The sequence below is a fragment of the Muscardinus avellanarius genome (genome assembly GCF_963383645.1).
Source record: "Muscardinus avellanarius genome assembly, chromosome: 3".
Lineage (NCBI taxonomy): Eukaryota > Metazoa > Chordata > Mammalia > Rodentia > Gliridae > Muscardinus > Muscardinus avellanarius.
In genome coordinates this window covers 187,011-213,821 of record NC_137788.1, presented here as the reverse complement: position 1 = coordinate 213,821, position 26,811 = coordinate 187,011, and the positions used below count along the sequence as shown (strand labels likewise).

Here is a 26,811-nt window from a genome sequence, read left to right as displayed (position 1 = left end):
GAGCTGGCATGATGACTGCCAGGCCCCCAGGAGGAGGAGGCGGCGGCAGGGGCGGGGCAGGAGGGCCGGCTTCCTCCACGCACCCCAGATACTCACCGGGGACTCGCCCAGCATGCGGGGCCCGTCGCCCACACGCAGGGCCCCCTTGCGGCCGTTCCTCTCCAGCAAGACCCTGGTCCAGGTGCCCAAGGCTACTGGCTCCTTGCTCCTGTGGGAAGGCTTCTCCATGAGCATTTCTGGGCTCTGCTTGCCAGGGACCGAAGGGCAGCGTGTACCCCAGCCTCATCCTCCCCTGGCTGGGGCCCGGACCCCTGCGCTGGCTCACCTGATGACAGCAGCTCCCTTGCCCAGGTCATAGCGGAACTCCAGGTGCTGGTCACGCAGGGCCAGAGACACAAAGTCCCCCCTGCCATCTGTCTTTTGCCCGTTGTAGAGAAGTAGGCCATTGGGGCCACGGGCCAGGAACACTATTTGCAACACCATCTTCTCCCTGGGGCCACATGGGGTTGAGGCGTGCCCCATTTCCCCACAGGGTGGCCCCCTCTCCTACCCTCCCACCCTACTGACCCCAGGTCTCGTTCGAAGGTGTGCAAGCCTTTCAGCTCCAGGTAGGAGAAGCCACTGAAGTCAGCCAGGAAGGGCCGGGAACTGTCGTCCCTCTCAGAGACTGTAAAGGTCCAGACAACCAATACATGGGGCCTGACCCCAAGGTCACGGGCACCCCCACTGTCCCATCCCCCCACTGCACCTAACCTAATTCAAGCCCAACAGTAACCTGAGCCCCAATCCTAACTCGACCCCAACTCAACCTGAACCTTGATCCTAAGCCCCAGGTCCCCTGTCCCACCTGCTGGTGCGTGGTCCCACCTGTCTGGCAGAGGTTGCCCCCACGTCCCAGGGGGCACTCGCACTCGGCACCCCCCTCAGGCAGCACACGGCAGGGTGCTGCCCCGTGGCAGGGGTTTGGATGGCACGGGCTCTTCTCGTCGGCACAGGTTGGGCCTGGAAGGAGAGGAAGGTGGGTCCCATGAGGAGGCCCCTGCCAGACGCCTGGCTACTCATGCCCATGCCTGGCCCCAGCCCGCCTCACCGAAGTGGCCAGGTGGACACTGGCAGCGGAACATGCTGGCCTCTAGTGCCTGGCATGGTGCCCCAGCACGGCAGGGGTTGGGCAGGCAGGGGTGGTCCCCACACTCTCCCACGCCGGAGCTTCGGGCCGCAGCCCCCTGCCAGCCGCTGAGCTCCAAACGCTGGTTGTTGACATCCAGCAGGCGGATGCAGCCCCTCAGGCCGACGGTGATGGAGGTCCGCTCGCGCACCCTGCCACCGGGAGGGTCAGGGGCTGAGGCCAGTGGCACGCCCACCACTGGGGCCAAGGCCACTCCATTCACATACCTCCCTTGTTTGCAATACTAGGGATTGAACCCAGGGAATTCTATCTCTGAGCCGCACGCACCCCCAGCCCTTTTTATTCTGAAACAAGATCTCGCTCGGTTGCCATGAGCCTTGCTATGTTGCTGAGGCTGTCCTCCATCTGTGATTCTCCCATCTCAGCCTTCCAAGTACTGGGATGACAAGAACACACCACTGCGCCCAGCTTTCCACATCCCTTTTGGTGTTCACAAGGTATCCAGTCCCACAGATAGAAGCTGGGGTTGAGGAGTAAGGGTCAGGCCGGAGGTAGGAACCATCCCAGCTCCTGGGTGGTGGCCCCAAGAAATGCCACCACAAACAGTACACAAACAGTACACGGGCAGGGACAGGGTCACAGCCACCATCCACAGGATCCAAGGTCAAGGGCAGGGTCTGGGTCTGTGCTAGCCAGCAGCACCCACTGCAGCTCACATGTCAGCCTGGTCCTCTGGGATGCCGCCCACAAACAGGTCCGTGTCAAGGTTGAGGCCATCAGTGCCACTGGGACTCTCGCCCAGAACAGGGGTCTCACCATCCACAGAGAGTGTACCCTGGCGCCAGTGCCGTGACAGTTCAATGCGGTGCCACCGGCCTGGTTCTATAGGCACGGAGCTGGTCAACACTGCTGGCCCGGAACCTGTGTCAAACCTGGACACCACAGCAGGTGGTCAGGATGCTGGGCAGGCTCCCCCAGCAGGCTGGCCCAGACCCTGCCCACACCCCGACTCCTCCCTCCAGCCTGAGAGTGGCAGAAGGCCCTCTGACCAGAGTCTCTGCAGGCCAGGCCCACACCCTCCCACCAGAGCAGCAGGGCACACCCATGCTCCTCCCACCAGAGCTCCAGCAGGCCATGCCCATGCCCTTCCCACCTGAGCTGCACGCGTCCCCCCACCAGCGCCAGCGCCAGGAAGTCCTTGCCACGGGCATTTCCGTTGTATAGTAGCAGCCCTTGAGGCTCCAGTGCCCGGAATTCCAGTGCCAGGCGCAGCGTATGGTAGGCACGGAGAGTGGGGAAGGCCAGGAAGGAGCTGCCCCCGAAGGCGGGCACAGAGACAGGGGGATGCAGCTCTGCAGGGACAGAGAGCACCACCTGGAGGTGAGGCCACCCCAGGCTGCGCCCCTCCGCACCTCCGGGGGATCGGCCTCACCCTCAGTCCTGGCCCTGGTCAGCCTCCCAGGCTTACCCTCCTCACAGACAGAGCCTCCCCTGCCTGCTGGGCAGGTGCAGGTGAAGCTCCGGCCCGAGTCCTCATCCTGGCAGGTACCCCCATGCAGGCAGGGCTGGGAATCACAGGGCCTTTGGGACTGCCGGGGCCTCGGGGGCAGAAGCCAGCGCCCGGCAACATGGCTGGGGGTGGTGGTAGGGGGCCGGCGTGTGGTGGGTGGTGCTGTGGTCCTGCTGACAGGCCGGCTGGTGTGGCTGGGGGAGACCCGAGGGGTCACAGCAGAGAAAGGCAGTCGACCTGCGGTGGTGGCTCGAGCTGTGGCTGCGGCGGCAGTGGCTCCTGTTGTAGCTCCCGAGAAGAACGCAGGAAACCAGTCTGCAGGGAAGGGGAGCTGCCAGGGTCTGCAAGGAGCAGGCTTGGGCGGGAGGGCAGGGGTGAAGGCTGGGAAGGGGTGGGACAGGCTGACCTGGCCCAGCCTGGAGCTCACCAAAGTCCATGAATCGCACGTGCTCCTGCAGAGGCCTCCTTACCACCAGGGCCCGGCGCCGGGATGCCTGGATCTCCCGGAGCAGGGCCCGGGCCACGTCGGATGCTCTGAAGGCTGTAGCTGGGGAGGAGGGGATGTTGAGCATGACCTCGCCCCCTGGAGCCCCCACCCATTACCTCCTAGGAGGGACTCCAGATGGGGTCTCACTGGGGTCAAAGTGCACATCCACAATGGCTCGAACTGATCTGCCAGGCCCCAGGTCTCGCAAGCGGACACTCCTGAAATCCTTCTTGACATCTGAGTTCCGGAACAGCTCATCCAGCTGTGGACAGGAGGGGTGAGGATATTGGGCATCAGCACGCAAACCCGGCTGAGATGGGTGCCCTGGGGCTGCAGGCACTCCGCAGCGCTCCTGGCCTTAGGAGGCTGCCCACCACTCACCACACTCTCAATGCTCCTGGCCGTCTCCCCGAACAGCTCCGACTTGGGGTCGGCCATCTCGGCTGTGTAGAACAGCTCCTGCCCCTCGACCCCCTCCAGCTCCAGCACACCCTGGTACGCCTTGGTGGCTGTGGGGGAGGGGCAGTGAGGCCCTGCCTGGCCACTGTCTGGCCTCCTGGGCCAGGCACATCACAAGCCCCTGCAGCAAGCCACGGAAGGCGCAGAGGCAGGTGGGTGTTAGTCAGATGGTCATGAGGTTAGTGGGGACCCCAGGGCAGGGCTGGTGTCAGTTACCAGGACTCCTCGGAGCGGTTGCCCCAGGCCGGCTTGCAAGGAGAGAGATGGGTTAGGTATAGGGTCCTAGGCACACACATGTTTGGGAGCCAAGACCACATATGTGCATGTGTGCTGAATCCCCACGACTCCACACCGTGTGCTGAAGCCAGAGGACCACACACCCAGATACCGACCTGCTGCCAGGCCATGGGGCAGCTCCCCTGGTTTGTCCAGGCGGCTCCTCAAGCTCCACCCTGCCCCTTGCCCACTCACCAGGACAGTTGGAGCCCTCTGCGTCCAGTGAGGGCGTCTTGCCATCAGAACAGCAGCCCAAAGGCAAGTTGTAGCAGGAAGCCCTCTCCATGGGTGGGCCCTGTGTCACCACGCTGCTGACTGCGGGGGCCTCTGGTCCTGAGGAGGCGCTGTCTGAGCCCAGCCCCAGCCTCTGAGCCCCGCTCACCCCAGGCCTGTGCCGGGCCCCGGGCCTCGCTCACCTCCTGAGCCTCCCCCGCTGGCCTCCTGGTCCCCGCTCAGCTCCTCGTCTCCACTGCCATCCGCGCTGCCAGACTCACTGAAGGCTGCCGAGGCGAGGCTGCTCGCCACAGAGGGTGCCATGGGGGGCACAGTCAGCACGGGCCGCACAGTGGTCTTGGGGATGCTGGCTGTGGTCCGAGGTTGTGATGTGGGAGGAGGCGTGGGCCGGTGGCTCCGGGGCCTGCTGCTGGGAGCCAGGGGGAGGGCACTGGGAGGGGGTGGCAGTGCCTCGCTTGGGGAATGCCAAGGGGTGGTGGTAGACGTGAGCATCGGGCGGGCGCCAGGAACAACAGCCTCTGCAAGGACAAGGAGAGGGAGGAATGGAGTCCAACCACAGCCAGGCCTTCCCGGTCGGCTTGGGAGTGGCTCCAGCTCTTACCCTGGCATGGGCCGAGGCTCTGGGTGGAGACGTTCAGGCCCTGGCGGCAGGCGATGGTCCTCAGCTGGCACTCGCTGCCATAGGTGATGCCATCCGACCCGCAGACCTGGGCGCAGGGCAAGGGTGCTCGGGCAAGGCCTCCCCCAGCACTGCCCATCTCGTGCTCCGCCCCTCACCTTGGTGGCGTTGGCCTCTGGGCAGGTGAGGGCTGGACAGACACAGCGGGCAGGACCAGCCCCCTCCACGCAGGACGCTCCAAACTCACAGCGCATCTCCGCACAGGTCTCGGGTGCCGAGGAATCTGGGACAGACACGGGAGACCAAACCAGCTCAGACCTCCCCCAACACAGGAAACCCAGTCAGGATGGACCTGTCCTCACCTGCCTCACAGCCAGCGGGGCCCAGCGTTTGGCCTTCTGGACACTGCCCACACTTGGGGCCAGCCACGCCCGGCTTACAGGAGCACAGCCCGGTCATCTGCTCACAGTCATCACGCACGGTGCCCCGGGGATCACAGCTGCAGGCTGGGGAGAGGGAAGCACCTGCTGGCAGCTGCTCAGAGCCCGCAGCAGTGGTCAGGCTGGGCCTACACGTGGCGATGGGTGAACAGGCATGCTTGCCCTGTCACTCACGAGTGCAGCCGCTTCGGCCGTCGGTGACGATGCCGCGGAAGTTCCAAAAGCCAGGCTCACAGCGGTCACACTTGAGGCCTCCCACACCCGGTCGGCAGGAACACTGGCCGGTGGCTGGGTCGCAGGTGCCGCCGTAGGAGCCATGGGGGTTGCAGTGGCAGGTGCCTGCAGGGGAGGGACCAGATCACCAGAGCTGCACTGGCTCACGTGCTGAGGATGGGCAGGCGCGCGTACTCACCTGGGCAGCCGGCCAGGCCCACACCCCGGGCGGCAGTGGTGTTGTCCTGGCAGCAGCCGTAATGTGTCTGAGCACAGTGTGGGAGGGCCCCAGGCAGCAGTGGGGCCGAGGTGGGGCCTGTGGGGAGCAGCACAGGGCTCAGACTTCATGCAGTGCTGGATGGCCACCCAGGCCCACCCCCCATCTCAGCCTCTAGGGAGACTACTCATCCCCCTGGGGTCTGGGAACCTGGGACTGAGGCCACGTCACCACGTCACATACAAGGCATGTCCACAAACCAAACACATGGGGCCACATGTGCAGAATACCTAAAGGTCATGCATAGCCTCGTGCACACACAACCATACGGTTACATATATACCTACTTTATGCCTACACATCAAGTCTTGTGTGTACACACACACTGACTCTCCAAAACTGCCATCAACACCTGTGCAAACACACCTGTGTACTCACACAAGCATACAGGTGAGCTTGCGCATGGAAAACCTCAATAAGTGACACACTCTCTGGCCACAGCAGCGGCAGTGCCCAGCAGTGCCCCGTGCTTCCCCGCTGGGTCCTGCCATGAAGCCCAGGCTGGTGCACGGTAGCGCCCAGTGCACACTTGTTTTTCTGAGATCGGGGGGTCCTCTCCTGGTTGTTCAAGCTGACTTCAAACTGATTATCTTGCCTCAGCCTCCCACGTGAGAACACGTGCCTATACTGCGCTTGAAATGTGCAGAAGCGTACTGTAGTACACTGATGCCCACTCCCCTAACTGCAGGTGCACACACAGGAAGACCAAGGCTGCGGCAGAATCCAGGAGGATGCGCCACAGGCCTGGGCACTCACCGTGGCAGGGTCCCTGGGTGGCAACGTACAGTTCTCGCTGTGACTCGCACCTGGCCTTCTTCAGGTCACACTCGGTCCCATAGGTGACCCCATCTGAGCCGCACACCTGGAGGGGGATGGTCAGTGTGGGCAACCTCGGCCCCTTCTGCGCTGCCTGCCTAGGGCCAGAGGGACGGGGGGGCTCACTGGGCTCCTCAGGACGCTCTGGCAGCTGAAGTCGCAAACACATGGCCCGTCCTCCGAGTCCTCATCCCAGACGCCGCCACGCTGCCGGCACAGCTCCTGCTCACACTCGCTGTCCTCCCCAGAGCCGGAGCCTCCTGAGCCACACTCAGCTGTGGGAAAGGAGGGCTGTGTCGCCCGCGGTGTCCTCATCCACAGCTGGCCCCGAGCAGCTCGCGCAGCCGACCAACCTACCCTGCTCACATGGCCCCGCCCGGGCCTCCTCAATCTGTGTCTGCTGCCGGCAGGCCGCCTCCCGGAGCTCGCAGGCACTGCCATAGGTGACACCGTCACTGCCGCACACGGGGCCGGGCGGAGGGCGCTCACACCTCGGGCACACACACTGCCCTGCTGAGCACACAGCTCCAAAGGCACACACTGCCTCTCCGCAGGTCTCTGCAGCACACGGAGCCAAGCGGGGGTCAGCAGACCCTGGCTGGGTGTCACGGGACCCCGGCACGCCTGGCCCCATGCCCACTCACGGCAGTGTCCTGTTGAGGCCACGTGCAGGCTGATCTGGTGTGTGCAGGCGTGGACATGCAGCTCACACTCGCTGGCATAGGTGTGCCCGTCAGAACCGCACACGGGCTGGGCGGAGGCTACACATTCCGAGGGGCACACACAGCGCCCGGTCTCCGCCTCACACAGGGCTCCAAAGCGGCACTGCCCGCATCGGTCTGGGGAGGGGGCTCTGTCACCACACGAACAGAAAGGCCCCCCCACCACACTCCTTCGCCCCCCACTGACCACAGGGTCCTTTGCGGGCCACCCGAATCTCCCGGCCGAGAGCACAGGCCATGGCCTCCAGCTCGCATGTGCTGCCGTACGTGACGCCGTCGCTGCCGCACACGGGGTCATAGACTCCAGAGCACACCTGCTGGCACTCACATGTAGCTTCCCCGTTCTTCACGGCACATGTCGCCCCAAATGCGCACTGCACCCCAAGGCATGGGGATGGGGCCTGATCTGGGAGAGACAGGCACTCAGCCCCCCGCCGCTCCCAGCCGCGGGCCCAGCCCCCAGCTCCACAAAGCATCCCTTTCCCGGGGTGGGGTGGTGGAGGAAGAGCAAGATGCGCAGGACACAGCAGAGAAAGGGACAGACACACGACAGAGGCAGATGGGGACACAGGAGCCTCCTGACTGCCCACCGCAGGCCACTGACCCCACCAGCAGCAGCCCCGGGAACCCACACTCGTGGGCGCTCTCCAGGAAGGGAGGCGCCTGCACCCCAGAGTCACACCCAGGGCTGCAGGGGGAGGAGGTGTCTGTCCACTTGCTCTGAGGACCACAAGGCCAGGCAGCAGCGAGCCACCCCCCCCAGCCGCGCCAGGGGCAGACCTCGGGCTGTGGCTCCTGGCGGGCAGGCGCGGCACCTCATCCTGCCAGTAGGTCAGGCTGGAAGACACAAGAGGCGAGGCCGAGAGAGAAGGCCCACGGAGAAGAGACAGACGCAGAAAGACAGACCAGAAAGGTGGACAGGGACTAACTGAGACCAACACAGGGCAGCAGCCCTGGTCCCCGTAGGACATGCTAGCCACTACCAGCTGCTCCCCCCCTGCTGGCCCCTCAGATCCCACTGAGATCCTTCTGGTGGGTGGGCGCTGTGTGTGTTCCGAGTGCAGGACCCTGGCGCTGTGCCCACTCCCTCCCGCCCAGGTGGTCCACCCCCCCAAGGTTCAGAGATGATGGACAGGCAGACCGAAGGACTCGTGGTATCAGCGTGGCTAGGTGCAGGCTGGCCTAACCCCCTCCCCATGTCTCAGGCACCCTCCTCATAGCCTGCACCCACCTGGGGCCTCCCCAGAGGGCCCCGCCCCACCGACCCAGGCCATGAGGAGGGAGGGAGATGGGATGTGATGGTGGACAAGGCCGGGACAGGGCCACGGTGCTCACCACACGGGCCCCGGTGCTTGGGAGTGATGGCGCGCTGTTGCCGGCACTCCGCCTGCTGGCGCCAACAGTCGTTGTCATAGGTGTGCCCGTCCTGGGCACACACAGGCCTGTAGGCTCCGTCACACGTGACCCGGTCACAGGAGCAGCGGGGGTGGCCACGGCGGGACAGGCACACTGCGTTGAACTGGCAAGCCTCGGCACACTGGTCTGGGGTGGGCAAGGAGGTCACAGAGAGGCCCAGGTGCACCGGGGACCCTTGGGTATGGGGGTGGTGAGCAGGGGCCCTGCCTCGTGAGGGAACTCATGACTGCCCACTGCAGGCCAGACTGTCCGATCGCCAGCTGCTGCAGAACATCCATGGCAGACAGTGGGGCCTCCCGGGCCACGTACCTCGAGGCTGGCACTGGCCAGACCGCACTTTCTGGAGGAGCAGGCCCCGGGCAGCTCCTGCCCGGCCCATTCTGCATTCATTGTCGTAGGTGACCCCATCGTCCCCGCACACAGGCGCGTGCCTGGATGGGCAGCTTTCTGGCCGCAGGAGTATCTCAGGGCGCCGTGTGCGTGGGTTCACTCGGCAGATGCGGCCCGCGTCTGTGAGCGCTCCCTGGCAGGGATCTGGGAAAAGAAGCCGGGGTTAGGGGCCATGGCCGGCAGGGAGGGGTAGCACAGCAGGGGCTGTGCGAAACGCACAGGCTAGAGCTCACCGCAGGGACCGTCAAACTTCTTGAAGATGTTCTCCTGGCGCGCACACGCACGGCGCAGCAGCTGGCACTCGCCGGGGTAGTCAACACCATCGCTGCCGCACACTGTGCCCTCGGGGGCCCCGCGGCAGGTTGTGGGGCACAGGCAGGAGGCGGTCTGCCCATCCGCCGAGCGTGCACAAGTGCTGCCAAAGCTGCAGGTCACATTGGAGCAGGGGTCCCGGGACCCTGCGGGCGGGCAGAGTGGGGTCACGCTGGCGCTGGCCATCCGGCCCGCCCCCCATGCTGCCCGCACGCATGCACTCACCACAGGGCCCCCGGCGGACCAGGCGGATGCGCCGCTGCAGCCGGCACTGGGCACGCTGCAGCTCGCACTCATTGCTGTAGGTGGAGGCGTCAGAGCCACACACAGGCGCCACCACTGCCGGGCAAGCACTTTTCTTGCACACGCAGGAGGCCTGGCCTGGATCCTGGGTGCTGGGCTCGCATACAGCGCCGAAGCCGCACAGCATCCCCCTGCACGCTGTGGTTGGACCGAGAAGGGATGGTCAGAACACTGGCAAGGCAGGCAGCCCATTCTCTATAAACTACCCCGGCACATCTGCACAGCACAGCCGTGCCCACACATGCCCGAGCTCAGGGCCCGCCACCCGCTCACACACACCCTCACCCCGCCCCTGGAGGGCGCCCCACCAGCCCTGGGACACCGCCACATAGAAGAACATTCTCCCACGTCCATCTTGCCCATCGCCCACACACTAGAGAGGGGCACATGTGTCCCCAGGCAGGGCAGGTCACCCACTCGCAGCCCGCTCCAGCAGGAGAGGGCAATGGCTGTGCCCAGCTCCACCCAGGAGACTCCTCCCACACCAGCCTCACCTAGGAGAGTTGCTCACCTCCCACCCACCCACCCACCCCAAGCCATGAGACCTTGCTGCTCCTGCCTCCTTAGAGGGTCAGCTCCAGGCCTTCCAAGGCCAGCCTTTTGCTCTACCTTTTGGCTCCCCGCCCATCCTCCACCTTCCAGGAGCCCAGTCCAGCACCCGAAGCCTGGCTCCAGGCCCCCTTCTCCCTCCACGCCTGTTCCTCCAGACTCCCCCAGCACTGCCCTGCCTGCCTGCAGGTCCTTTTCCAGCTACTACTCCCTGGCCACCCCACCTTCCATGGCCCTTGTGTGCCCTCACCCCACCCCGGCCCCCAGCCTTGAGCTGACCTGAGGCTGGGCACCTCCCTCAGTGCCCTCCTGAGGCCTGGGGAACCAGGAGCCGCCCTCCCGGAGCCCTGCCCTGGCTCGGCTGCTCCTTGGGGCCTCAGCACCTGTCAGCACAGAGCAGGCCCCGTCACTTCACTCCCTGACATCCTGACATCTTGGTTCTCAGCTCAGTGTCACAATCTGCAGAGGGCTTGGAGAGGCCCTGCCTGTGCCTTCCACTGAGTGCTACATAAAGGGGGAGCAGGGACGTCAGGGACAGCCCAGGACAGCCATCCCGATCACAGCAATGGGCCCCAGGGCCCCCACTTGAGACAGAGCATTGTGGGAGAGGTGGGCTCATTAGGGGCTGGAGTTGTCTGAATCTAATAAATGTTTAATTTAGTTCAATTAACATTAATAAGTCATGGGGGTAGAGCCCCTATCACTCCGGCAGGCTGGGGAAATGAGGCGGAAGTCTCCTCCCATCTCCTAGGAGGGATGGGGTGCATCGGGGTCTGCAGCCAACCGTTGCTAATGGCAACAGCCCACCCCAGTCTCCTGTCTGCCGGTCGGGGTGTCCCTTCCCCCACCCCAGAAGGCTGAGGGTACAGAGGTCTCAGTCTGCTTCCCTGCCCCCACTTCACCAGGCTCCCTCAGATACTGGAGCCAGGCTGTCCCCCTGTGCCTCAGTGGTCCCTTTGTGCGTGGGGACAACAGGAGCTGCTTTCCAGGGCCATGGGCCTAAGAGGAAGAGGGCCCATGCCTGCAGCTTGCAGGGTGCTGAGTGTGTGCTGCGCTCAGACCACACCCACAAGTGTCCCCTTCCTGCCTGGATGGCCCCCTGGCCCAATGGCCCCCACCTCTCACACTCAGCCCTCTCTTGTCCAAGCTTCCTACGACTCCCAGGCAAGCCCGACAGGCACCTACTGGTGCCTGCTGTGCTCCGGAGCTTCAGCTGGACCAGCTGACCCAGGATTCTTCCAGGATTCAACTCCAGGGTCAAAGGCCGGTCACCTCCCTGCACCTGGGCCAGCTGCTGTGTGCCTGTGCTCCGGGCTCAGCCACCTCTCCATCTGCGCGGCCCGGCCCGGCCAGATCTCTACCCAGGTCCTGACCCACAGCCAAAGACATCTGTCCCTACCACTGGGGCCTGCACCTGGCCCCAGCACCTGATGCGGTTTTGCAGCAAAGCTGAGCTCAGAGCACACGGTGCTGGTCCCTGCATTTGTCCCCTCTCCAGACGAAGGAACTTGCCAGCAGTCAGGTCGGCAGTCGTCACCTCCGGAAGAGCCCGCTTCCTCCCACACTCGAGCCATTAGACAAGTGAGGGCCGCTACCACTGTCCCTGTGCCACCATCGCCATTGATGTGACTCCCGAGGCCCCGGGACCAGAAGACTATGGAGGCTCAAGACAAGGTTCTCGACTGAGTTTGAGAACAGGCACCAACTCAGAGCCCAAGGAAGATGGGCGTGCACAGCGACCCCATACCAAGCCCACCTGCACGCAGGCCCGGCAGAGCCGGTCATAACGTCCATGCCCTCCGCAGCGGGCACCACCCTACACTGTGGTGCACTGCCCTCCTCGAGGCCACTGGGCAGAAGAGGAAACCAAGGGACAGCGCAGCCCCCAAGTCACACTGCTGAGAAATGGCAGAGCTGTCCCTCATCAATGCAGGTGGCACGCCAGAGCTGGTGGGTCACCTCTGGGGCCCACCACGCTGCCCCGCTCAGTCCCCAGTGGGGCTTCTCCCTGGCCACTGAGCTTCCCGCCCAGGCAATCTCTCGCTGCAGCGCGGAGGTGGCAGGGGCTTTTTATAGCCATGGCTGCTGCTAGTATATTTAACTCTCCTCCTGGTCTCGGGTGGGTTGGGGGAGGGAGCAGATGCCCCAGGCCCTGCTCAGGGCCTCATGTGTCCACGTGGTGGTGGCCGTGTGCAACAGATGTCTGGGTGTGGATGAGGGAGAGGCGGCGTAGGGGAGAGGGACACCCCACAGCCTCTGGGCTTCAGATGCTCAGAGGAGCAAGTGTCCTCAACCTGGTCCAAGCCCAGATGGCCGCGCCTCTTGCCCACAGGCTACCCTCAGTGCCTAGCTCAGGACAGACCTGCCTTCTCCTCACAGTCCACCCCACTGGGAGGACCTGGGACTTGTCTGTCCCCAGTCCAGCAGGGGACAGTGGTCTGAGACAAATGGGCTGCTCACCCACCTACTTACCCCACCCAGAGTAGCCCAGGGCATCAGCCAGCTTGCCAGCATCACAGCCCCCAGCAAGGACAGTTGGTTACACATGGCCTCGGGCCGGATGGCCACTGAAAGATGGGAGAGTGGCCCCTCCATCTTGCACACCTCTCAATCCTGCTCCTGCTTTTTGTGTGTGTGGTATTGAGGATGGCACCCAGGGGCATTCTATCTCCAAACTACACCCTTGGCTGTCCCCCTTTTTATTTTGAAATAGGATTTCACTAAATTGTCCAGGCTGGCCTCTAATCTGTAATCCTCCTGTCTCAGCCTCCCAAGTGCTAGGATTGCCACATCTGGCTCAGCTCCTACTTCTGAGTGCTTAAGCCTCTCACTCCCAGGGAAGACCCCACCCTACCAGGCCCCCTCCCCACCCCAAGACCCAGAAGTGCCCTAGACAAAGCGTGCAGCCCAGGCCAGCCAGGGGTCTCTCCCCTAGCAGTCCTCTCCACCCATGTCCTGCTCAGGACACAGCCACATGTACCCTCCCCCACATAAGGCAGTTCTGGACTCGTTCTCTGGGAGCCTGGGCAGGTACCACCTGGCAAAGACCCAGCGGCAGCAGGACCGCGAGTGGGCTGCCGAGCAGTGGGCAGCCTGCCGAGCACCAGCAGGCCAAGCTGTGGTCCTTGCTCCTTGACGCACTTGTCCTCAGACATTAACTTAATTACAGAGGCCTGTGCACCGGCAGCCTGGGGGAAGCCCGCCCCATCCCACAAAGGGGTCAAAGAAGAGGTCAGCTCACCCCTCCATCACCACGCCCTCTCTCTGCGATCAGGGAGGGACAGACAGGCCCCTCCTCAAACAGCTGCCGGGGTCCTACAGAGACACTCCCCTCCAGCCCAGATTCAGCTCTGGGCTTGTCTGTCTCCAGCCCCACCTCTTCCTGAGGAAGGAGGTTGGACAAAGGAGAGGAAGTCCCCCTGACTCACCTGGGCTGTCTGACAGCATCTCTTAACTTGGGGTCTTGGACATGTTCCCTCCCAATTTTGAGGCAGAGACAGTAAAGTCCTGCACTGCCCACACCCACAGACTCCCCAGGGAGAACAGGCTCCTTGCCCAGTCTCATTCCTCAGACACATCTAAGAGTCCTGGTGTGCCCAGCCCCAAGAGTGTCCTGTCCATCTGGCACCCCACGTGGAGGCCCTACTCACCATCAGGAGGCACCAGAGGTGCTGGTGTGAAGTGGGTCCCAGGTTTGTCTGGAAAAAAAAAACAAAAAACAAAAAAACAAACTCCGAGTCAGTCCCCTCTGAACCTGGTTTCCCACATCTGACCTGGCCCCAGCCCAAGCCCCAGGCAGGGCAGCTGTGAGCTGGCAGACCTGGGGATGGGGACCAAGGCCCTTGTTTCCTCTGCCCCTCCAGCTGCACAGTGAGGGCCTGACACCTGTCAAGTGGGGTCCCATAGCAAAATCAGACAGCCCGCTGTTTCCCCAGATGAGCCCCACCCAGGCCCTGTTCCTGCTCCCAAGGCCCCACTTTCAGTGCAGACACCCCTTCCCAACTCCACAGAAAGTTGTGTCTGCCCCTCAGGCTGAGGGTCAGTACCGCCAGGAGCCCAAGAACAGGCTCAAGGGGCCCAGGGGTCCAGACTGACCCATCACTGTACTCAGAAAGTACAGGTGGCCCCTGGCCTGGCGGTGACCCCACCTGCTCAGTACCCCAGGCGGCTGGGAAGCAGAATGACCAGCAGCCACGGGCCCGTTTGGGCCCCGCCCAGCAGCCACGTACAGTTGTTGAGGAAGAGCAGCACAGCGAAGCCCAGCGTGGAGGTGGCCAGCAGGATCAGGCAGATGTTGCAGGGGATGGTGAAGTAGCGCACCAGCAGGGAGGCGCCCGGCTGCTGCCCAGGGCCTCGCTCCAGCGGCAAAGGAGGCATGGCCCGACTCTGGCCCCTGCCGGGCGTGGGGGGCCTCACGGAGCACCCTTAGGCCTCTTCGGGGCTACTGCCCCCATCCTGGGTCCCCTGGGGCAGCAGACAGCAGCTGGGCTCTCAAAGTTCAACCCCAGCCACGGCCCGAAGGACGCCGGGCCCTCCCCAGCCCTCCAGGCTCATAATGGGAGGTGTGCAGAATTCTCCGGGAATAGAAATCCCAAATGCAGGTTCCGAGGCAGGAGCAGGACCCAGGGCCGTGGCCACCCTGGCGGGCCGCAACCCTTCCTCCCGCCAGCCGGCGCTGTCCGCGGAGCCCCCGCTGCTGGAGAGGCCGACGGGACCGCGGGCGCGGGGCGCGGGCGCGGAGCCTGCTGCTCGCGCCTGGGAGAGCGCGGGCGCGATGGCAGAGGCGGGAGGAGCGATCGCGTCGGGAGAGAATAAAGAGCTGGCCGCAGAGGCGCCTGCCTTAGGCAGCGGCGGCAGCCCTGGCCCTCGCCCGGGCTGGGGCGGTGAGTGAGGGGCGAGGGGCGCCGCGGAGGGAGGGCGGGGACCAGAGACAAAGGAAGACGCCTCGGGGGACCGGGTCCGTAGGGAGTCGCAGCTTGGAGCAGAGAGGACGGGCAGGCAATGACCGAGCGCCGAAAGGGATGAAAGGCGGCGCCGGGTGGGGATCAGGTTGGGCAGGGGCGGGGGGCGCCCTAGGGAAGGGCGCGGGGCCAGGGCGGGGCTGGGGAGGGGCGGGAGGTAGGCGCTGGAAATAGCGAGGGTGCGGGGAAGGGTCAGGGCGTGCCAGGTGCCAGGGCTGGAGAGGAGGCTGGTGCTGCCCCCGGGGAGGGGAGCGGAGCGCCTGAGGTAGGAACTGGGGGGCTGGGGCACGGCCCAGGGCGTGGTGGGAGCGGCTCGCTCAGTCGAGGTGGCCCCAGGGCCCGGCGGGGCTGTGAGGTTGTTCGAGTCACCACCGCGGGCTGGACCTCGCACGCAAGACCAGGTCCTGGGATTCAGTCCGTGTGTACCTGTCACCGGGTGCCTGTGTTTATCCCGCTGGCTCCACCAGGGTATGTGTGTGTGGGTGATATCCCAGGTGGGCGCAAGCTGGGAGCTGGGTGAGAGGTGACGGGTCCAGAAGTCGCCTCGCCCACCCCCCTCCCAGAATCTGACAGCAACACCTGAACCAACCCCGCACCTCCAACTCACTTCGCAGAGCCCAGGAAAACTGCAAAGGAGCCCCAGGCAAATCAGCCGTATGCAAATAACGTCGGAACTCCCAGCGCGCTCCCGCGAGTCTGGCGCGCCCCCCAGCGGCCGCCGTGGGAACGCGAGGACGTGACGTCACTGTGGGTGGCGGGGCCCCTCTGGGACCCCAGTCCCAGAGTCTGGCGTCTCCACATCCGGCCCCTGAGGTCGCCATTTTCCCTGACCTCGGCTCCTGGTAGACCTGGGGGCGCCGCGGATCGGAGAGATCTCGCGGCTGAGAACCTCCGCGCCTTGGCTACCAGTTCAGGCACTTCCACCCTCCTTGGCCAGGATTCCATAGGGACCCAGCCCCAGGGCAGACACTTGCGCTTCTCCACACTCTCCTCCACACTCTCCCTCCACCACCTGCCCGCACACTGCCTACACCACTTCCATGGGTACCACGTCCTCCCTGCAGGGTCCTCTGGGCCGGCTGCACCTTTCCAGGAACACCCCCCCCACTCCCCCCCACCGCCCCGCACTCACCGAACCTCCACCCCAGCTGACATCAACGGACCCACACCACACTCCTTACCCCAGCATTTGCACACGCAGTCACCCACGCACACTCATTACATCTCAGAATCTGCTGTCAGCAGATCCTCCCCGGTTCATCTCAGTCTACTGTGGGGGAAAGACCCAACCTCTCTCCCTGCTGCCCCAGAAACCTGCACCCATGGGTCAGAAAAAACCTCTACCTGGAGTCCCCTCCTGGCACACCCTTCTGGATAGGCAGGTTCCTCAAAAGCTTGGCTGCCCCTGCCTCCTACCGATCCCACCTCAGTGGGAACAGCCGCCTGGTACCCAGCACTGAGCACATCTCTCAGGGGAGCCATCCCCGCCCATCACCTATGTTAGGGGTCCTCTCATCCCTGGTAGCCCTGAAACCCACCATTCTAAGGAATCCTTACAGGAAAACAAAGTGGATCCCCACAGCTCAAGCGCAGGGCAGTAACTCCTCAAACCACGGGAGACCTCACCCCAGCCATGGCCCCTATGCCTGCCTCCTGCCCTGAGCACCCTCTGGGCCCTGGCACTGCCCACTGGCAGTGTCCAGGCCTTCACTCCCAGGGCAAGGCTTGGCCCAGGGCTGAGAAAGCAAGCCAAGGAAGACTCAGGGTGGGCAGCCTTCCCAAGTGCCTCTCACTGGCAGCCTAAGGAGGACCCACAGAAAGCGTCAGGGTGCCCAGCAGGCCACACACCCACCCTGCTGCCCAGGCGTGCTGTGCAGGAGGAAGCCGGGAGGGACGTCTTAGTAATGGGAGCCCTGGCAGGGGAAACGTCAAAGGCCACTGGGGAGCCTGGCCCCCCAGGAGATCCTGGGGTCTTCCACTGAGGGGGCGTCCAGGGACCCATCTTCTGGGGAACCCAGCTCAGTTCAATGCTTGGAGTGGGACTTAGAGCCTTGACGGTCCAGTGGGAAGGGGAGCCAGGCGGGCAGTCGGCCCCACCAAGCCCCAAATCAGTGTCTGTGCCCCCTGCAGGGGCGGGATGCCTTTAGAGACAAAGAGCCATTGAGGGCCAGGTCCAGCGGGGGAGGGGTGGTCAGGCTGCTGAAGCTATTTTGGGATCTTCAGACAAAATCATTCAGCCTGGACCAGCCCACGCAGGCTCTTGCCCTGGGAATGAACGGGATTCTCCGAGCCAGGAAACAGCTCCTCCCCTTTGGGCTCATCCCCCCCCCCATGCGACTGCACACTTATGCCCACACTAGCACTCCCAACCTTCATGCACAGTATTTCACCCTCGTGCAACACAAAGCCCGCCCCCCACCCCACAGGCACACAACTGGGCGTGACCTCAAGCCCGCAGACCAGTGGACGGACTAGGCCCCAGGAGGTGGAGCAGGCCTGGAGAGGGTGGGAAATCCCGTCCACTGGCAGCCCGCAGGTCTATTCTCATGCAGATAACCCCTCCATCCGCTCCCGAGGGGCTCCCTCCGAAAGGCTGGGGTGGGTGGGGGCGGGATGGCCGGGGGGCCCACGGAGCCGAGCTGTGCACACCGCACATGCGCAGACCCACGACCTCCCAGACCGAGGCCTCTCCCGGGCGCCACCTGCAGACGCACCGTCAGACCTCCATCTGGCTACGAAGGCTGGCCTGCCCCCTTGCCAAGGGTTCCCAAGGCCTGCTCTGCTCCAAAGGGAAATAAATAGCTGCCTCTGCGGCGCCGGCGCCGGCACTCACCGCATTGGCCTGCCCCTGCTGCACAGGTGTATACAGGCCTCACCCGTGGGGGCGGGGCTGTGTCCCCATCCCAAGGCCTCCCAGTGTCCAGTCTCAGGCTGCGCTGTCCCCTCCCCCTCGTCCTAGCAGACAATGGGCGTTTCACAGCAGGAGTCGCTGCTGGGCCTGGGCCAGCAGCCAAGGGGGCTGCCTGACTCCAAGGGTTCCTGTCCCCAGCCACAGGCCCAGGCCCATGTGGTCACCTCCCACCTCAGGTGAGGTTGGAAGGTGCCTCCCTAGGCCCTGTGGCCACCCACCTCCCCACCCTGGCAAACAGCCTGCTATGCAGGCGGTGGGTTTAAGAGAAGATTTGGGAAGTGGCCCCGCAGAGCTGGCTCACAGGGCAACCAACAGGCCCGAAGGGGTGCTGTCCGCCTGCCTCATTCCCACCCCTGGCGTCTCTGCCCTGCCCCGGCACCAGCCAGCCCTAACTGGCCGTCTGCACCTCCCTGGGTGGGGCACTGTCTCCTGCTGCCCTGGGGAAGCTACACAGTGGCAGTAGCAAACCATGCCCAGATTGTCCCAGGGTCACTAGTGGCAATCTTGCACACACACTAGTAGTGGGAGGAGGGGCTTGAACAGTTCACAGGAAGAGCCCCCAGAGGCAAGAGGCAACTCCCAAGGCCAGAGATGGGGCGGGCTTGGAAGGCTGCATGTGCAGTGAGGGGATCCAGCAGGGCAGCTCCTTGGACTTCACCTGCTGGGGACCACCTGGTCCTCTGCAATAGGGGCCAGGGGATGAGCTGAGCAGGTACCAAGCACAGGGACGGCAAGGGGCGGCCATCCGTGTCCTCTGCAGGCCCCTTCCAGGCACACCCGACCTGGCTCAGCCAGGCCCTGAGTGCTGTGGTGTCAGGTGCCCCCCCACAGGGTGGTCAAGCCACTCGGGAGTCCCTGCTCAGTCCAGCCAGCCATGCTGACCCTGGCAAGAGGCACCAGATGGGACAGGGGAGGGCACAACAGGCCTTAGGGATGACTTGGGGGTGCTGGGGAGGTGATGTACTCAGGAAAGGCAGAGGGAGGGCCAAAGGGCCAGGGTGCAGGGAGGAGGGGGCTGGGGAGGGGCTCTCTGCTGGAGAGCAGAGGTGTGTTAAGTGGGGGAGGAGCAGCGCTCTCTCCAGCCAGGGGTCACAGCCACTGGCTTCCAGCCCTCCCCTCGGCCAGGCCCACAGCACTTTCCTCCATCCCTCCCCCTAGCTGCAGGGACCACCTGTGGCTCCCCATCCACCTTCACCCCTCAATCTATGTCCACCTTCACCCCTCAATCTACGGTTCACACCTAGCTCCTTGGGGAGCCCACACCCCCGCAGGGCCCTGTGGAGGGGATGGTGGCAGTGCCTGGAGGCCAGGTGAGTGGCTGTGTACCTGAGGAAGGACTAATCACTGGAGTGAAGCTGCCTGGCCCCGCTCCTGCCCCAGAAGTGGGCTAACATCTCCTCTCCTCCCCTTGCCACTTCCCCTCTGTGCACGGACCCTGTGGGTACGAGGCAGGGGCTCCAAAGCCACACCAGGCTGATGCTTCTCCTAGGACCAGCGTGGGTGGTCCAGAGGTCAAGGAGAACCCTGCGTTGGCCTCCCTCGGGGCTCATAAAGGTCAGTGAGATCCATTGGCCCCAGGGCTCTCCTGTCCCTGGCAGCAGGCTCACCAAGTGTGCCCCCATCTCAGAAGGGCACACCACCTCAGCACTCCCAGAGACAGAGCCCCAAAGGAGAAGGTGCTGAGACCTCACACAGCAGAGCAGTCAGCAAGAGGAGTCTTCCTTTTGCATGGACAGGCAGGCTGGCCCTGTAGCCACCAACACAGGCTCCCCAGCACCCACACCTCAGCGCCCTGCCCTCAGCCCACCCTCAGGCTGACCCTGGGGCCACCAGCCAGGCGCTGGCACACCCCAGGGCACAGATACAACTGAAGCTGCAGCCAGCCAGCCTAAGAGCTCAAGTCAGTCCTCACAGCTGGAAGCAGCCTGGCAGAGCAGGCTCCCCTCTCCCACGCCTCCACTCTACAGGGGGTTGAGGGGAGGAGCATTCTCCCCTTTCCCAGGTCCAGCTGTAAGCAGCCCCTGCAGGGGGCCTTCCTCAGAGGAAGTTCTCAGGATCTGTGCCAGGAGGGGCCTTTGGAGGGGAGCCTCCCTCCTTCTCCACTCCCAGCTCTGGCCACTCCAGCCAAGGCTCTTGTAAGCAAGAGGTGCAGGGACCCAGCCCTCCTCCAGGTGGCCGCTGGGGGGTCAACTGCTAGGTAGCGGGGCTACGATGGTGACTGCAGTGGCCCCAGCCCAGCATGGGCAGGAGGGGGTCCACCCTAGCCCATCAGGCCTCACAGCTCTGAAGCCAGCAGCTGGCCTGGGTCCCACAAGTGGAGGTAAAGGGCTGTGTGTATGTGTGTGTGTGTGTGTGTGTGTGTGTGTGTGTGTGTGTGTGTGTGTGTAGTTCTACAGCTGTTTCCCACCCCCCTGTGGTGTGGGGGGGGCAGGCTTTGGTCCTCATGGGGTTGCTGGGACTAGTCCTTCAGAAAGGGGGTTGCATGGAGACCAGAAGCAAGCTGTGGCTGGCCCCCTGGCCACAGCGTGGGCCTCCCCTCTGCTTCTATGGCTGGGGCCCTGGGGGTAAGCTTCAGACCTGGCCAGTGCCCTGACCAGCTGACCTCCAGCCTCAAATGCCGCCTCCCTGGCCCCATAGCTCCTCAGCTTTAGGATGCGGGTCCCACACCCACAAGGGCGCTGGTGAGGTCTGGGGCAGGCCCCAACAGAGTCTGTGGGTCCAGCACCCACTGGGGGAGGCCCCAGCAGCTGAAGAAGGGGAGGGCAGTTTCAAAACAAGTTTTTTCCACTTCTAATCTGCAGAGAATGGAGGCTGGGGCTCCTCTCTGGGTGGGGCTGGGGGAGTGGGGTGGAGCTGGAAAAAGCCAAGAGCTGTTTCCACCAGCTCAGTCCTGAGCCTAAGGGGAAGCCAACCCCCCAGAGTGGCTGGCACGCCCCGCCCATCCCCATTGTGCTTCCCTGGTTTTGTTGGGCAAAGCCCACCTCAGGGCTGCGGGAGGGGCCCAGAGGGAACCCAAGGCCAGATAACCCACCCTAGGAGGCACCAAGCCCCAGCTTCTACCAGCACCTAGGTGGGATGAAGGAGGCCCCTCCCCACCTGGGCAAGCCCCGCCCAGCTGCAAGAGGCAGCTTCCAGCCCTGACCTGCCAGAGGGAGGGCCCTCAGGGGACTAGGTGGGGCCGAGGGTAGGCTGGAACCTGGAGTCCAGGACAGGCCATGAGCAGGAGTGGGGAGAGCTAAGGGACAGAGCTGAGCAGACCAGAGGGAGCCAGCCCCCCTGGAAGGCAGTCCTCCTGTGGCCCAAGGATTCCCGGGAGCCTAGGGCCCTGGTGTGGGCTCAGCATGCCTCCCTCACAGCCAGGGACCCAGCACGTCCCTAACCTGCCCAGAACTGCCCTCCCAAAGGCTGAACAGCTGGCCCGGCAGGGAGGAGAGGCTGGCCAGGCTGGCCCAGGGAACATGTCAGTCAGGACCCCAGCCTGAGGACTGGGTAGGCGCCAGGCTCACTCCGACCCTGGCCCCCTGCCCTGTCCCTGTGCCAGGCCCTGCAGGGGCAGACAACACGTCCTTTCTCTGCCCCTGGCTCCCAGAGGGGAAGGCTAGCCTGTGTCCTTTCAGGGGGGCTTCAGGGCGGTGCCTAGACAGCCCTCCCAGGGTGGGATGGGGAGAGGCACGGGAGAGGTGGGGTGGGAGGAGTGTGGGGCAGTGTCCAGACCAGACCCAGGTGGCAGAGGGCTGCCCAAGCAGGTCAGCTCCAGGGAGCAGCTGGCTCTGAGAGGCTAGGCTAACTCCCAGACAAAGCAGGGGGTGGGGGTCTCCTTCCGGAGGAGCAGGGGAGGCCCCAAAGGTGACGCAGAGGGAGGGGCACATACCTGTCTCAGTTATGCCAGGAATGTGGCTCCCCAGGCAGAGGACAGGGAGGAGGAGCCTTCCCGGGGGCTGTGACTGGGGGAGGGGCTGACTGGACAGGGCCAGGAAGTCCAAGGGAGCCCAGGGGAGAAACTGAGGGAGGATAGGCTCTAGAAGGGGGGCCAGGTGTGTGGCCCAGCAGCAGGTGCCCTCAGGACAATGCCCAGGGAGGGAATGATCCAGGACCAGATTCCCACAAGATGAGGGACCCAGAAATCACAAGGGTGACCAAGGCGGACCAGGGGCTACCCACACTGGGGCGAACCCTGTGCCCTGCAGAGGTGGGTAGCATGAGATGGGGGTCAGAGAGAAGGTCAGTTTGGTCCATCTCCATCTGCTCACCCATCACCACGTAGAGAAAGGCCTGGGGTGGAGGGACTCTCCTGCAGAACAGCCAACGGCTCACCCTCTGGTCCAGCTTGAGAGTGGTAAGCAAGAGTCTCTCTTCTCTAGACCCTCAGACCTGGGAGGACCTCGAGGAGGCTCACCGGTCTCACTCTGGCTCCTGAATGCATGGTTTCCTTTCCCAGCATACCCCCGGGCAATGGTCTTATGGGTTTTGTTGAGTAAAGTCCACCCAGGGCTGGGCTGGGCTTCCAAAATAGAGATTCAGGTGGCCCCTGCTCAAAGCCTCCAGGCCCCCCAGCACTTTACAGGGGAACCCAGACTCCTCCTTCTGCCTCCTCTACCCAGGGGGCTTCCCCAAGGCCCCTGGCCCTTCCTGCAAGGCCCCACTCATGTCCCCCCTGGCCAGCGGCTCACAGAATCCTTCATTGCCTGCATGCGGGCTGTGGGGCCCAGACTGGCCCCTGAGCACCAGCCACCCCCAGTCCCTGGGGGGTTCTCCCTGTGGACCCTCCTTCCCAGCTGACCCTCTGCTTAGCCTGGGCATTCACTGCACCAAAGCCAGGGCCTGGCATGGCAGAGCCTGCAGAACCTTGATCTGCCCAGGTGACCCTCCTTCTGTCTGACCTCTGACCCCAAGTAAACTCGGTTACTGAGTCATGGCCCCTAGGGCTGGACCCTCCCCGCCCTAAGGTTAATGATTTACTCTCTTGCTCTTTGTGGGGCCTGAGCACTAACCCTCTTTCTCCAACTCCTCCTCAGCCCACCCACCCCAAATGCATGGCCTCCAAACCCTGCCTTGCCTTTTCCCACCACAGCTTCCAGAGCAGGGCCAGGCTCTCTGCCCATTGGAATGGCCTGGCCGGACGCCTGCAGCTGAGCCTGTGCTGAGCAGGGGAGCCCAGGAGCAGCTGATCACAGCCGGGAAGAGCCAAGCTCTGCCCCTTCCCCATCATAGTGCCCCCCAGGTGCACATGAGGCAGGGTCCGAGTCAGCATAAAGGCACAAAGGCAGAGGGGAGGCAGGGCTCCCCACTGGGAACAGAGCACATCAGAGGACAGGAAATCAGGACCCCCCCCACTGCCCCGGGAGAGGGAGGAAGCGTCTGTCCCCCAGCCTACATCCCCTTCCAGGAGACCATGAGAGAAGAGACAGGAAGTGGGGGCGACATCGCCTGCCACAATCCCTGGCTGTCCTAAAGGACAGGTGAGAGCAGCTGGTCCCAGAAACAACAGGCCTCTACAACATCCGGGGGCACGCAGCCCCCGCCCTCCAATCCCTATGCCCTAAAGCGGCACGGGTCCAGTCCAGGTGCACAGGTGCTGCTCAGGGTGCTAGGGAGTGTGACAGCTGGTGAGCATTCACCTGGTCCTGCCCCTCCCCTGGAAAAGGGCCCTCCACGGGGAGTGTGGCAGGCTGGAAGGGTACGGGGTTGGGGCAGAGAAAGAGGAGGTGGCCAGTCCCTTCCCAGGGCTGGGGCTTATCTCCACTCCAAAGTGGAAGATGGCTGAAGCCAGGCTTTGGGCTCTGACTGCCCGACCCTAGAAACGCAGCCAAGAGGCAGTGGAGCCCAGAAGAGGGAAAGAGGCGGGCCCACGGCCACAGTGTGTGCTCCAGCCCACAGCAAACTCCCCTCCGCCCCACCAGGGGACCACTGGCCATGGCTCGGCCACCACTGCCAACCCCCCCCCCTGCCCCCGCCCCTGCAGGGACCCGCCACACACCTTCTACACAGAACTCTACTTCCTCCAGGTTCCGCAGAGTGATCCGCATGAGGCTGGAATTGAGCATCAGCTCGTTCTTGTGGGCTGGCCACAGGTAGGGAGGTGCAGGGTTCACAAAGAAGATCCTGGTGTCCCCGGTGGACACCTGGTTGTCGCAGATGAGTGGGTCTCCGAAGCCACTGATCACTACCTTGTTGCCACCGTCCAGCAGGCTCTCCTGGGCCACCACATCTTTGCCCTTCAGGTAGCGCCAGACTCGAACCTAGGGTGGATACAGAGCAGGTGTCATTGGTCCTCTTCCTGCTGGGGGAAGAGTGCCAGACTGCGGAACTGGGGCCTTCCCTGTCTCCTGGCCGCCCTGGGCAGAGATGTACAGAGATCTCTGGGTCGGCTCCTGGGCAGAAGCCGTGGGGAAGCACCGTGCTGGTCGCCATTGTGCCTATGAACATGTCCCCACCCCAGGAAGCAGCTCCCACCCCAGATCCACCCAGTGCCAGCCCTCCAGAGCCAGTGTCCACCTGAGCTCTGGCCCACCTTCCCAAATCTCTCTCCCTCCACCCACACCACCAGGGCAAAGCCAGGGCCAGCCACAGGGCAGGGAAGGGGATGCACAAGGCAAGGGGCCAGCTGAGATTCTTGAAGCCCTGTGGGTGGGCCAGGCCACCCTCCCCCCAGGAAGTGAAAGCCCCCTTCTCGGGCTCTGCAGTGTGCAGTCAAAGCAGCCGAAGAACCACAAAGTCAAGTTTGGGCAGCACCAGGCGGCCCCACCCTCCACCTTCGCCTAGGGCCCTGAGGGCACCTGCTCTGACACACACAGCCCCCACCCAGGGCAGCTCTCCAGAAGAGGTCCAGAGCGGGGCCTGGGCTTCTGGGAAGGGGGTGAAGACAATGGGGCGCCTTTCCACCTGTCCACTGCACGACTGCAGCATTTGCAGGGACGCCTCCACCAGCGGGCAGAGCCTGGCCTCCCCTGCACACACAGTAGGCTCCAGCAGGTCGGACCCGGCAGGCCCCCAGCCCCTGGCGTCGTCGCCTCCCCCTACCCCAGCCACACCCAGGAGCAGCGGGGAGGAAGTCGGGAAAATCCTGCAGGGACTTGGCAAAGTGCCCCGGTGGTGAGGGAGGGGACCCCGCTGAGGGATCCTGGCTGTAGCCCGAACAGACCACTTCAGAAAGAAGCCACCACCCTCTCCGTGTCCCCAGAACAGCAATGATTCCATTTCTGTTCCAGGGAGGTGGTTTGGGGGGCCAGAGGGAGGCCTCGCCCTGGGTCCTCCATCCCTCCCTGCCAGACAGTGGGAAAAACCCTCCACAACTATTTCAGGGGCTACCGGGTCCAACTGAAGGAGGAGCAGGGCAAGCTCCCCCACCCTATGGCCGGCCTCCAGGAGCAGGACACAGCACCTGCCCGTCGGACGCGAGGCTGGCAGCGACCCCGCCCACTCCCGGCTCCTGCCCCCACACCCAGTAGCTGCGGCACCCCTCCCCCTGGCTCCCTGGCCGGGGAGAAGAAGCTCTGCAGCCCTTTCCCTCGCCACCTCTCCAGCCCACCCCTCTCGTCCTGGTAGCAGCCACCCCAGGCAAAGAGTGCCCCCCCGGGGGTCCCAGTTCTTTCTCCTTGGCTGATGGGGAGGGGGTGCGGCAGCCCTCTTCCTCCGGAGGGAGGTGCACTTGTTTCTGAGGACCGAGTGGGCTTTGGGCCGAGGGGCGGCCACCGCCGGGTCTCGGGGCTGGCTGGGCACCACAGGAACTTTCCTGGCGCTGCGGAGTTTTCCGGGACCTGGCGCCCCACCCGAAGCTTGGCGGTCGCCAAGGGCGCGGGCGCGGGGGCAGCGGAGCGTCGGGCTTTCCCACGCCCCGGGTCGGGGGTCTCGGCTGGGCGGCCGCAGAGCGGGCCGGGTCCGGCGGGGCCCACCTTGCAGGAGTATGTGTGCTGCACCGGGTCCACGTTGAGAATCTCCTCCACCGTGCCGGTGAGCACCACGTTCGCCTCCTCCTCGCGCCGCTCCAGCGCGCGCTCGGGGCACGTCCCGCCGGCGCCGGGCAGGGCGCGCACGGCCAGCACCAGGAGCAGCAGCAGCGGCCGCAGCGGGGCCGGGCCGGACGGCCGCAGGCTGGCCATGGCGCGGGGGGACGGCGGAAGGCGGCCGGGAGAGCGCGCGGGCCGGGCCGGGCCGCGCCGGGGACGGGACTGGACAGGACGGGACGCAGCCCGGGAGGCGGCGGGAGCGCGGGCGGCGGGGGCGGGGCCGGCGGCCGCCCCTCCCCCACCGCCCGCCCCGCCCCCGCCCCGAAGTCCCCGCCCCCGCGACCCCGACCCGCGCCGCGCGAACAAAGCGGCGCGCCGCGGGCCGGGCTGCTACGGGCCAGTGGCGGTGGGCCGGGCCGGGAGGGGGCGGGCCGGGCTGCGCCGCTCCGCACTGCCGCGGACGCCCCTCCCGCCCGCGCGGACGTCCCCCCAGGAAATGCGGCTGAAGTCGGGTTAATGCATAATCTAGAGCGACGTGACGGGAATTCCCAAGGGCTCCGCGGCGCCGGGCCGTGGGAGGGGCGCCGGGGCCCAGCTCCGCCGCACCCGGCTCGGCCGGCCCCCAAGCCCGCCCGGCGCAGGAGCTGCCCCCGCGGGCCGGCCGGGACCCCACCGCGCGGGCTGCGCCCCCAGCTGGTGGCCCGCGGGGGGCCAGGGCGCCGCGCTCACCGCCCACCTCCTGCCGCGCGGAGCGGGCGCCCCCTGGCGGCCTGCGCCAGGTGCTCCGGCCGGCCGGCCGGCCGGCTGGGTGTGGGGGTCCCGGAGCCTCAGAGGGTCCATG

The 26,811-nt window shown here is 64.8% G+C and overlaps 1 protein-coding gene across 4 annotated transcripts in view; it reads right to left on the bottom strand.

The window, feature by feature from the left end:
• AGRN (agrin) overlaps positions 1–26,123 on the bottom strand; it is a gene marked incomplete at both ends in the record, with an annotated part of 29,162 nt that extends 3,039 nt beyond the window's left edge. For 2 of the 4 annotated variants that reach the window (XM_080690405.1, XM_080690406.1), the window contains 30 exons: positions 97–208; positions 326–486; positions 564–667; positions 868–1,002; positions 1,091–1,320; positions 1,846–2,061; positions 2,283–2,481; positions 2,598–2,954; positions 3,067–3,186; positions 3,274–3,388; positions 3,508–3,635; positions 4,057–4,194; positions 4,278–4,613; positions 4,697–4,802; positions 4,873–4,997; positions 5,077–5,220; positions 5,329–5,493; positions 5,567–5,683; positions 6,401–6,506; positions 6,587–6,735; positions 6,818–7,018; positions 7,105–7,299; positions 7,370–7,588; positions 8,518–8,724; positions 8,908–9,132; positions 9,222–9,446; positions 9,526–9,741; positions 13,803–13,850; positions 24,002–24,263; positions 25,917–26,123. In XM_080690405.1, coding sequence (XP_080546531.1) covers positions 97–208; positions 326–486; positions 564–667; positions 868–1,002; positions 1,091–1,320; positions 1,846–2,061; positions 2,283–2,481; positions 2,598–2,954; positions 3,067–3,186; positions 3,274–3,388; positions 3,508–3,635; positions 4,057–4,194; positions 4,278–4,613; positions 4,697–4,802; positions 4,873–4,997; positions 5,077–5,220; positions 5,329–5,493; positions 5,567–5,683; positions 6,401–6,506; positions 6,587–6,735; positions 6,818–7,018; positions 7,105–7,299; positions 7,370–7,588; positions 8,518–8,724; positions 8,908–9,132; positions 9,222–9,446; positions 9,526–9,741; positions 13,803–13,850; positions 24,002–24,263; positions 25,917–26,123 — 5,268 coding nt within the window. Of the gene's footprint in view, positions 1–96; positions 209–325; positions 487–563; positions 668–867; positions 1,003–1,090; positions 1,321–1,845; positions 2,062–2,282; positions 2,482–2,597; positions 2,955–3,066; positions 3,187–3,273; positions 3,389–3,507; positions 3,636–4,056; positions 4,195–4,277; positions 4,614–4,696; positions 4,803–4,872; positions 4,998–5,076; positions 5,221–5,328; positions 5,494–5,566; positions 5,684–6,400; positions 6,507–6,586; positions 6,736–6,817; positions 7,019–7,104; positions 7,300–7,369; positions 7,589–8,517; positions 8,725–8,907; positions 9,133–9,221; positions 9,447–9,525; positions 9,742–13,802; positions 13,851–14,381; positions 14,530–24,001; positions 24,264–25,916 lie in introns of those variants that run through there. The other 2 variants (XM_080690407.1, XM_080690408.1) reach the window with 1 other exon arrangement.
• Between the last annotated feature and the right edge of the window lie 688 nt (positions 26,124–26,811).